The sequence below is a fragment of the Epinephelus moara genome, chromosome 10 (genome assembly GCF_006386435.1).
Source record: "Epinephelus moara isolate mb chromosome 10, YSFRI_EMoa_1.0, whole genome shotgun sequence".
Taxonomy (NCBI): domain Eukaryota; kingdom Metazoa; phylum Chordata; class Actinopteri; order Perciformes; family Serranidae; genus Epinephelus; species Epinephelus moara.
In genome coordinates this window covers 7,379,731-7,391,859 of record NC_065515.1, presented here as the reverse complement: position 1 = coordinate 7,391,859, position 12,129 = coordinate 7,379,731, and the positions used below count along the sequence as shown (strand labels likewise).

Sequence of the window (12,129 nt, the reverse complement as noted above, 5' to 3'; positions counted from 1 at the left end):
GATATGAGGCGATCTTTGTGGAAAAAAAGCTTGTTTAGTGGACTAACTTTGCACTTGAAGGTTGCCCGTTCACTTACGTTTTAACAGGTCTGACGCTACTATGCGCCCCGGCTGTATCTAGGCTAACGGCTAACATGCTAACTATTATTTCTATGTCACTAGTCACTTGAAAAAAGTTTAGGACGATAGGAGACAGGTTGAAATAAACCGAAATTTCCCTTTAAGACTTTCTAAGGGCTTATATTAAGCTATAAAATTAATCTAAGGCATTCTAAGATTTTTTTAAGGACCTGTAGACACCCTGTTCTACTTTTTACAAACGTACATGTTTCGTATTTTCACTTGACAAATTATTTAATGATTATTAGCAGGTTATCAAAATGACCAGTTTTACCATTCTACAACTAGGATTGAATTACTGTCACCAGTAGCAGAAATATATTGTGTGAAAATTGGTATTAGTAACTGAGTTGCACACACAATTTCAAAAATACAACTTTTAAAATACAGAGTGGTAAAATTGTTGGCATCTCCAGTATGGCTGTGTGCCCACTACTTCAGTAAAAGCAAGTTTCCAATTGGCCAAAAATCATTTAAAGGAATGCTTCACCCTCCAAATGATCATTTGTGTATCAGTTGCTCATCCTGTGTTACCTTGAATTCGAGCAGTTAACTTTGCTTTCTTGAATGTCTCCATGGTGTACGAAGAATCCAAAAATGTAGGAAATTCTTGATGAATGTAAGTCATAGGAGTCTGCGTTTCACAACAGCAAAACTATTAAAAACATCTGTTTATGAACTCTCACACAACTTGTGCAGTATAATCCAAGTCTCATTTATAAAGTCGTATGCTCAGTACTTCCCAAACAGGCAGCCCTTACCCCCTTTTCTTTGTTGGTCCCCTGTGACTTCAATTCATCAAGAATTTTCTGTTTTTAGATTCTTCACCCACTGTAAAGACATGCAGGAAAAACGTTTTCTGCATGAATTCAACTTATACAAATGGTCATCCATTAGAGTGAAGTGCTCCTTTATCACACAAGTACTTTGACTTTTCTATATTGACACACTGAGTAGAAAGTCGAATAACATGTGTAACCTCAGTAACATGATGAAACTGCTGGAAGCACAGCTAAAATTGAAAGTGTTAGGACGGGTTAAGTTTAGCATCCATAAACAAAACTCGCACAAGCCTCTCACACAGACCCAATCATGACAAGACAGGAGACAAAACGGGTGGCCGTCTCACCAGATCAAAGAAGCTGCGGACGACCTGCCTCTGCTTGAGGTTGGTCTCTCCGTCCAGTGTGGCAGTCTCGATGTGGCACAGGCGGTCGGGGTCGCTGGAGCTCAGCAGCAAAACATCCGCGGGGAGGATCTCGTTGCATCGCAGCTTGATGAAGTCTCCCACCCGCAGCTCCTTCCAGTATTTCTCCACATAGCGTCTCTCCGCTCTGCCAGAACAATGAGAGGGCAAGCGGCTGGTGTGAGCTGCACAGCTATTGTTTTCAATAATTAGCGGTTCTATATACAGAAACTTCAGCTCCACTTCCATACATCTGTAAGGGACAGCACATATGCATAGAAGAGGACAGCCTGTTTGTTTATGCTAAAGCTGGTGTCACCAACTCCCAGATGCCTCTCAATATGTCCATCAAAACACAACCCTAACTGTAGGTTAGCAGCAACATAACACTGTATTTTCACTGAATTATATCCAGATTTGGGATGTAGGTGGATGGGATGAGACCTTTGGGAGGGCTAAACAAACTTTAGGAGGAACAATCCCACTTATCACACAACATTGTCTTTGTGACTTTGAATCTCTTTAGGGTTTCCTATTCTCAGTCCACGTCAACAGAAATTAGTTTGCAGTTTCACGCTGGGATATTGTAAATGATGCCTTTATTCTGAAGAACTTGCTGCACTCCCAACTGTTAAAGTGCAGAAACACCCATGAATGGATACGACTTCACTCATGGTTACTAGTTTCTGAACAATATAATATTCCTGGTAGCAAATACGCTAAATAATGCATACAGCCAAGCTACAAACAACAGTCAAGAAGTGAATGGAAAAACACTCATAATGTTACTTATTCATAACAACCCGCCCTCCCCGACATTAATGACTCACATCCGAGTATATAAAAACATTCCCTCCCTTGAATTTTGTCACTGAAAGGCACGTGGTGACAGAGTGAAAATCAGGCTTTTCCCATGCCCTTTATATTCCATAGTCAGACGGTCAACAGAACAAAATCAAAACTTGTAACGTGTCTTCTTATAACTATTTTGTTCTGCCTGAAAATGGATCCATAGCCTGAGGACAAACGAGAGATCTGCAAAGGTTGGACCGCAGGATTGTTAAATAAGTGACCCACATTTGTAAAGTTTGCTGCTGCAGTAAAAGCAGACCCAGGCATTCCTACAAAGGTCAAATATACTAACTGATGTACTAATGCTGGCTGATCAACGAGCAGACGGGAGGAAGTACGTCCTCCACCCACAAGTCTCAAGCAAGTCCCAAGTTACTGTGGTGAGAATCAAGTCAAGTCAAATCCCTGCCATGAGTCAAGTCAAATGAAATTCTGATGGTTGAGCTCAGTTCCCACATTTATTAACAGCGGAACAGTCAAAAGCCCAGGTAAGAAAATCATATATGGAATTAGCCATTTTATATTAAACTAAAACACGCAGAAATTTTAAACATGAACATAAAATGTCTTAATATGCAATGTCAGATGTCAGCAAGTGAAACATTCATTCATTTTACGTAACTGCTTATCCTGTTAGGGGTCACATGGGGGCTGGAGCCTATCCCAGCTGACATTAGGCGAGAAGCAGGGTACACCCTGGAGTACACCCCGTCACTAGACTATCACAGGGCTGACACATGAGACATGACATAGAGACAGACAACCATTCACACTCACATTCACACCTACGGACAATTTAGAGTCACCAATTAACCTGCATGTCTTTGGACCCGGAGAAAACCCACGCTGACATGCGGAGGACATGCAAACACTGCACGGAAGGGTTCTCCCACCCCGGAACCTTCTTGCTGTGAGGTGACAATGCTAACCACTGAACCACCATCCCGCCCAAGCAAGTGAAACAAATAGTCACAATTGGTCACAACAGTCCTCTATGATATTTGCATTGAATAAGTCATTTTTTGTTTTTCATAATTGACTCAAAAGGCAAGTCTAACATAGATTAAACTTAACGTTAGCTTTCAAGCTAATGGCTCCCAAGCTAATGAGCAAAAAAGTTACTTAAAAAGACACATTCACATACTATTTTTTCAGTTTTGTAGTGACAGATGACATTGGATGTTGTGTTGTTGTTGCTGACCTTGCATAACTGCTCTTCTATTACGTCATCAACAACATAATTCTTGAATCCAAACTTGTTATTTCTGGACTAGCGCCCTGTATGATCGCTGCCATGCCGGCCTTTGCTGGGTTGTCACGTCCTAGTAGATGGGCAGGTTTGCAGACACTGCATTAGAAATCATCCAATCATGTTTCAAAATCAAAATGTAGATTTTCAATATCTAGAAAAATGAAAATATGTATAGTTAAAAAAAACTCAAATCCTTTCTAGTCATCTGTCTTAAGTCATAACTCGAAGTCAAGCAAGCCTCAAGTCTTCAGATTTGAACCTCAAGTGCTCCACCTCTGTCAACTAGTTCCCTGAAGTGGCTCATTTTGGGTCTGGGTTTGCTCAAAGTTTCCAACTCTGTAAATCTCGAAGTCGCAGAAAATCTGTCTACAACTATTCTGAATATTGATTCATCATTGTAGTCAATTTTAAAGCAACAATGCTTCACATTTTCTGATTCCAGCTCCTCTAACTTGAGCTTTTGCTGTTTCTTTGTCATATCTGATGATAAAATGAATATCTTTGCACTGCTGGTCAAACAACACAAGCAATCTGAAAGCATCACTTTGGGCTCTGGGACACTGCGTTGAACATTTTATGCCGTTTTCTGACTTTATATGGACTAAATGATCAATTCATTGAGAAAATAATCAGGCTGCACGATATGAAAATAAGAAAAATCATATTGAAATTAGTTTGACAGATACTGCAGTTGCAATATGAGTCACACTTCTAGTAGGAGTGTTAATTTCTTTTCATTTTTACCACAAAAAAAACAAAAATGATGATGATGTGATGTTTGCCGAGGTCTGTACCAAACAAGCATGTTTCCTCACTTCTGGAATATGATTTGTAGGTCAGTGCCCCTCTGTAGCAACACAATGCTTTATTTGTACTGTCATGTTGTAACATATTTTACCATCATAAAAAAATTGCACTTCCTGTGATTTGGATATTGCTCCGTATAATGATAATATTTTGATTTAATGGAGCCCTGCAGATAAATACACAACTGTTAGTTGTAGCCCTGTTTAGTTTCTACTGTTCGGCTGAGTGCAACACATGCTGTCTGGAGAACAAGGAACATCTTTTATGTGATAAAAAGATACTGTAGATACTCTAAAACACATTTTAAAAACTGTTGAGAAAGTGTACGCAAACACGTAAACACCCACTCGGGTGAATTTACATCTTATATGTGTGAATCTAATGAGCATGTGGTTTTTGTTATCTTTTAGGTCACACTTTATGAAATGTACATAGCCCACTGTAACCATAACATACCATGATGCGTATCTATGAGTACTATGTCTGCTGGGAATACCCCCGAGCGCTCTTCTTACTGGTGATCTTTGTTTAAAAAAGGTCACGGCTACTGCTAACACTTTACTGCTAAAATGTGTGCAACAGTGCCGAATCCGGGAAATTCACAACAGCTGTGTGTCTTTTATCTTAAGATTCTTTAAAGGGATAGTTTGGATTTTTTCAAGCAGGGTTATATGAGGTACTTATCCATAGTCAGTGTATTACTATGATAGATAACAGTCGGCACACCCCCAGTTGGGAGGAGCAGGGAGTAGTGTCAACACAGAAGCTAGGCAATGTACCAATGTGGATGAAGGCAGCAGCAAAACGTATTTTAGCCACCTGAAAAAAATCAATATCAGTTAAATTGTACGCTATATTTAGAATATTTTCACCGCTTTGCTTTTCCGTCAGAGAAAGTCTCTGCAATCGATGCTCTTGTCAAAGCCACCAGACTCCATTGACAAAAACAGTGATTTTAGCTGGCAGGAAACAGGAGCTGCTGGTCTACAGCTGCCCTGTTCAGTTTGTTTATTTGTGTTATTGTGTGAATATGAACTCTTTCAAATGCTGAAGTCACACAATAACACAAACTAACAGATCGAGGCAGCGGTGAACCAGCAGCTCCTGTGTTCCGTGATGTTAAATTACTATTTTGAGTGACATTGACTGCATCAGCTTCACATTGGAGATGTGAACTATCCCTTTAATATACTCTACTATGTTGTTGTTTCAACGCTAGTTTTTCTGAGACACAGGAATTATTCTCTGAAACAAACAAACAAAGGCGAGTGAAACGAGGACAGTCTATCTGATGAAAATGAATTATGCCTGCAGACAGAAGTCTGTCCTTCAATGCTGATTCAATGTGAAATGTATCTTTTATTCTGAGTGCATGACTACAAAACAACTCCAGTAAATAGAGCAGAGAAAATATGGCCCACACACATCACTAATTAATTATCCAGTTATGGAGGAATATATCAGCTTTGACAGAAAACAGCTAGTTGTGGTTAGAGTGCTGCGTTCAGTGACCCAGAGTCCGGCTTGTTTCTGGACAGCACCAGCGGATGTAAAGCAGATTAAGAGCAAACTATTTACATTCCAGTAAAGCCAATTTTGTCTTTGTAATCAACATTTAGGAGGTATCCTTCGAAGTAAATAGTCATGACAAATGGGAGGAAACATTTACCAGAGCATGTTTCCATCTATCAGAAATTGTAAATATTAGCATTTTATGATAAAACTGGAATATTTCATATCATAAATACAACCTCCTTCTGCTTTATCGTGTCAGCAGTGTGTCGTAAAATGACCTTTATTAGGTAAACTATTTTTTTTAAAGTTCACCTGCGGTTAAAAGTTCTCCAGATGCAGTCATGTCAGATGTTGCCAGGTTAAGAAAAGGGGATGTTTTGCACAATGTCGCCACAGCACAAGAAAATTCAATTATGTCCAACCTTGACAGAACAACTTGGGTCAAGACTTAGCTAAAACTGTGTAGCCACTAAACACTGAGCCTTTTGATGAGCATGAATTATGCTCTGTGCATGGGTGACAGTGCGGCTTTTCATTAGCAAAATACGCTCTGCACACACAGGCTCAGGAATATAGTTGGTAGTGGAGAAAGCTTGGGAGAGAAACAGGTTGTCAGGTAACAAACTGACTCGTGATTAGTAATGACAGCACTGAGGCAACATCTGGAGTATCAGAAAACAGATTCACACCTCTGTGACAGAAAGGTGGGCTGCAAACTGGAGGTTTTCTGGACTTCTGGGCTCCACATGTGATATATAAGCCTCATGCCAGGTTTGACTCTGAGGCCTGGATGTTATTTCTTCCCATCCTGGAGCAGCTTAGGAGGAATATCTGACTTAGGGTTCAAGTGTGAGGTTAAGTGTGCATCAATAAAGTGGAGTAAATGTGTCTTGATTGTTTCTAGCCTGCTTCATCAGCTGATGTGCGTGAGATGCACTGGGGGGAGGACAGTTTGTACAATGATGGAGAAAATAACCAAACACACAAGCAGCAGCTGGACACTGCTGGCTGCTGGTGCTCAGGCCCAACTTACCTGCTGTAGACCAGACAATCCATGTGATTGATTTCTTTATCCGACCTGTGTCTCCTGTAGTCCTCCCATAAGTCTTTGATGGCAGTGACAGACAAAATAAAAACTACAGGAGCCAGGGCCAGTTCTGGCTGAAAGGCATTGACCACTGGAACAAAATTCAGCAAAGCGATGAAAACAAAGTAAACATTGGCGAACCTATGAAACTGTTCAAAGAGATTCTTTGGCAGGAAAGACAGCACTGTGTATTTGGTCGTCTTAATCTTGTTGTTTGCATAGTGTCGGTTTGGGTTTTCCTCCCCTTTGGCGTGGTCATACAGTATGTTCGCGTGGACAGTCCGGGTTTTGTTCTCCTTGGGTTTCTTCTTTCTTTGCCGTTTGACTTTTGGAGCTTTGGCCATCCCGGGGTCTTCGCTGTCCCGCGCCATAGCCGCGGTCCCTGCCTTCAAACTTTCCCACAGTTGAGGTTTTCCTCTCATACAACACAACACAAAGTGCTAGCTATGTTATCATTCTTTTACCGTGTGCTGCGTGTTTTCGTCAGTCTTTTGGTTTATTCACACAAACAGCTCCTTTTCATCCATGTCGACTCCTCTTTTCGCGAGTCAGAGGAAACTTTTGCTTGTTTGGCTTCTCCTTTTTTTCCCCTATTGCTGGGAAGGATGCTGAGATAGTAGGGAGGCATAACTTGGACGTCCCACAGCTCGGGAGTAGATCTGTAAACCATGCGGATGGGCCTCCGCCACTGATAGAGTGCTGGTGCAGTGTGTGTAGATCAGCGCATGCGCGCAGGCTGAGCACAAACAGGATGCTCGACAGCGGATCAGGGGTCGCACTCCGGTGGAAATCTGACCCGTAGGCCCCTCCTCGATCCAACCTGGGTTTTTTTGTGTCTCCAAGTGCCACGCGGTATTATTGGAGTTTACATAGGCTCACAGGAAGCAGCCAATATCGAAAGTGTTACAAGTTTGTGCAGTTTTTATGCAAGTAAAACACTTTGACGAGACAGAAAAATATAGTTATACTATTTAAAGGGTAGGAAACTTTTTTTTTTTCTTTTTCTTTTTTTTTTTTAATGTGTAGCATCTGTTTATAATGGAGAATATTTAATGTGGAATTTGACTATTTTTTCTCTTTTTAAAAAAAATGAAAACACGTTCATTCAAAGATACAGCAACAATATGTACAGAATAAAATATATTTTTATTTACATTTTCTATTTTAAAATTTTACTTCTCATCTTAATACAACAAAATAAATCAAAAGCAATACACACACACACACACTCACACACACACACACACTACCCTACTATCACCTATATACACTATCATATTACAAATTTAGGTTGTGTTGGTGACCAAACTCCACATCTAATGCCAGTTTGATACAGACTCCTGACGACAGATGATGTCGATATTTTGTTTGTTTACTTTGTGTTTACTCTTTAGTAACCAAAGTCCAGCAACTTCCAAACGTCCCATGCCAGCGTCATATTGACATAAAGTAACTACATTCACACATATGGTATGGTGAACAAATGTTATATGTTATGATGTTTTGATACATGATTTAATATTTATTTACTCTGTTTACAGACAATTAGATGAGATTCAGGAAGAAGAATGTAAGATGTATAGCTGTATATTTTTTGTATAGTCTGTATATTCCACTTCTTGCCTACATTTGTGTACTTATGTCCATTCTGGTACATTGAGAGCAAGTCTACCAGAGTCAAATTCCTTGTATGTACACACGTACTTGGTGAATAAAGCTGATTCTGAATCTGATTCTGAAGAAAGACAGGACACTCCCTTCTCCCCTCACACCACCTCTCCTCACCTTCTCCTTTATATAGAAAGATATGTTGAATTAAACTGTCTTTTGGGGTGTGTATGTAATGCAGTGTGTCTGGTTGTCTGAATGGGTGGTGAGTATGTGCGCAGAACCATATATGGAGGATACTCAGCACCTGTGCAGTGTACGTTACAACAAACCTGATGAAGCCATGGGCAAAATGCATTGTTTGTAGCATTTAAAATTGAAGACTAATTTAAATATATTTATATTATGGGGGGTGACAAACTCCCAATATATCAAAAAATCTAAACATAAATAAACTTAACAAATTGCCATTATTATCAACACCAGCTTGAGTATTATAGTGTACTGCAGTTCTGCATGTGGTTTGTCCAAGTGATGTTGCCGTACTCCAGTGGAGGTTGTTGCTTGACTGCTGTAGGTACAATTATATTAAACACTCATTACGTTGAAATGTTTTAAAAAGTGGAAAACTAGAATGTCACGTAGGCAATATCACTGTTGACTGTTATAAAAAGGTCAGAAAAATGTTATTAATAAAAAGTCATATCATAGTATGTAATAAAAAAGACTGTGCGCACCTTTCCTGATGTATTGAAAATGTTAAATAGGTGATTATGGTAAATATTAATGCAATGGCAGGAGATTTTTGGTAGTATTTTGGTATCTAGTATATGTTTTTTTTACGCCTCCTAGTGGCCAAGCAATAATGACTGCAGCTTTAAGTCTCAGAGGCTCTGACAGCCCAGCACAGTCTGCAACTATATCTGATTCATTATCCAACTGTCTTTTTGAAACATTATTATAACGGCCATTTTTGTAACATTTCTCCATACATAATGGATGTGTTTAGCAACTGTTTGTGCATGTTGGGCCTGTGTGTGTGAACATATATAACAATACAGTGAAAAAGTTTAATTATATACAGACATATACAGAGACTCAAAGCTCTGACATATTAGTACCTCCAGAGACTGACCAGCCACTTAGCCAGCAGGTTCCCCAGAGGAGATAAATCAAAGGCCTCTCCCAGGGCAGTCCACAGCAATTTGCCACAGGGGCATCCAGCTGCTGGGCTAAAAACTAATGGCTGATTGTACACTGTGGCATCTTGGCATGGAGAACAATCCAATTTCCCCGTGATGAATGAGCGGAGTGAGGTGGATCTGAGACAACAGGCCGACTCTGGCCTCAAAAACCCAGCTACTGCACCAAGCAGACAATACGGACAAAACTAAATTGGGTTCTCAACTGAAAATAAAATCATCCCGTCCTTTTGTTCCTCTTTGAAGAATAAGGTTTTGTGAATCTAGTGTTTCCTGTGTCACTCACATGTGTCATTATCTGGTGTTACAGTAGTAGCAGCTGTGAAAAAAAGTGCTTCAACAGATTGATAACGTTTTCTCTGGCTTCTACCACAAATGGAATTTATGACCATTGTATTTGCAGTTAGCACATAACCTCCTGAGACCCCAGCTTTTGTTTGGTATGTATTCTTAATTTCTTCTTGCTATTTGGGATTAAAACAACCTGATAAGTTTATAAAACTAGGCATTGTCTTTGAACAGTAAGTAGCTTATGAAAAAAAAAGATGTGCTCACATGGGGACGATGGATTTATGTCTAATAGTCACAAGTGTGTAATGAAGTATAAAACTGATTATTTCAGTGTCTGAACATTGTTGTGCAAAAACAACATTGCAAACAATACAACATTTGTTAAATGTTTATGGGTCAGGGGTCACTGCTCAAGTCTTAAACTGCTCCAAACTGTTCATTTCAACGCCTTAACATGGCTGTGCAAAAGCAAAATTGCAAATAATGCAACATATCATAAAGCCTTGTGATTTGTTTGTTTTGTAACTCTGTGTGATTTTTTTTTTTTTTTTGCTGCACACTCCAAGCTGGTGACGTCCTTCTTGTCTGTGGGAGCAGTCTGTCACACATAACTGGCCTGTGTGAAATGCTGCAATAATATAATAAAGTCCCAATGTCCTCAGACAAGTGCCTCCTAATTATCAGTTTCTGAACTTGTTACAGCAGCTACAATTGTCAGATTTTTATGCCATATCAAACTACAACATTATTAAGCATAAATAAACAAGTGTCAACCCTACGCCTTCGCCTGACGTGCACCTCCCCAGAAAAGTAACTACACGTCATGGCAACGCAGATTTCCTGTCTATTTTTGTAAGCTGAAACAGTTTCCTTAAGTAGAAACAACGCTTTTGTTTGCTTTAATTTCACAGATAAGAAACAATAAAGCCTCCATGAAATAACATTTTAAGTCTTGTGTGTGATTTATCCTGGCTTTATATGAGCAGAGGGAATCTCTGCTCATCACTAGGCTAATTTATACAATGTAAAATGCCATAGGCTTGTGCTAATAACGTTAACATGTTGTATTTGTTTGGAAAACATGTTTAGTATAAGACAGTTGTTTTGTCGATGAACCTTGTGAGTTGTGATGAAACCTTATTACCTCCGCCAAGGAGGTTATGTTTTCGCTGGCGTTGGTCTGATTGTCTGTTTTTCTACAAAATAACTCGAAAAGTTCTGAACGGATTTTTATGAAATTTTCAAGAAAGGTTGATAATGGGACAAGGAACAGATGATAAAATTTTGGTGGTGATCGGTTGAAGTGAAGAGGATAAAATAATGAAATCTGAGCTGCTTGGCGGAGGCTTGCTCTAGTTTTGTAATGTAACATTTGTTAAATGTTGCTGTTGTCCCTGGCTTCATATGAGTGGAGGAAAAGTCTGCTAGCCACTAGGCTAATTTATACAATGTAAAATGCCTTAAGGCCCGAACATACTCGGGCGTACTATAAGCGGAGCGGACTCTGCGAGGAATGTCTGCAGTCATTCAGGCTTTCACAGTCAAGCGCACTTCCGCGTTGTAGTTTCCTGTAAAAATGTCCGTGAAAAATCCCCGCAATGTGAAAAATACATGCCGAGCAGTCACTGGTGCGCGGAGCGGAGTCCGCGCGGTCGTAAAATCTGAGCTTTGCGTGCACAGGGCTTGCAGACGTCCGCTTTGAGTCAGCGCGGACCTCCGCGGAGTCCGTTCCGCGTACGTTCCGCCCGAGTATGTTCAGGCCTTTAAGCTTGTGCTAATAACATTAGCATGTTGTATTTGTGGGGAAAATGTGTCCAGATAAAGACAAGCGTTTGAAAAACAGATAACTGGTTGCTCTGTGCTGTAGAGTGTAGATCAAAAAATGTATTGGGTGCTCTTGGAAAAAAATCAGGGAACACCAAAATACTGCAAACAGGAAAAGAATCCAGGCACTCCAAACAAATATGAGAATGAGGAAGGAAAGATTAGATTAAAAAGCCTTTAATATAATGGCCAACTCATTAAAAAGCCAACATGTCTCTATTAAACCATGTTTAATGTGTGCTTAATGTGTGTTTTGGGTGTGTTTTGAATCACCTAAACTTTACAACACTTCACAGAAACCCTGATGCCGACTAGTGTTTTGGAGGTGTAACTGCAGTGTGACAGATACAACACTGCTCAAGTATAAAATGCTCACAACGGTGTA

The 12,129-nt window shown here is 39.9% G+C and overlaps 1 protein-coding gene across 2 annotated transcripts in view; it reads right to left on the bottom strand.

The window, feature by feature from the left end:
• atp10a (ATPase phospholipid transporting 10A) overlaps positions 1 to 7,412 on the bottom strand; it is a 52,751-nt gene extending 45,339 nt beyond the window's left edge. For both annotated transcript variants that reach the window (XM_050054570.1, XM_050054572.1), the window contains exons 1-2: positions 6,766 to 7,412; positions 1,250 to 1,454 (exon numbers count right to left, since the gene is read on the bottom strand). In XM_050054570.1, the coding sequence (XP_049910527.1) occupies positions 1,250 to 1,454; positions 6,766 to 7,241 (681 nt within the window). In that variant the 5' untranslated portion in view covers positions 7,242 to 7,412. The remainder of the gene's footprint in view (positions 1 to 1,249; positions 1,455 to 6,765) is intronic.
• Between the last annotated feature and the right edge of the window lie 4,717 nt (positions 7,413 to 12,129).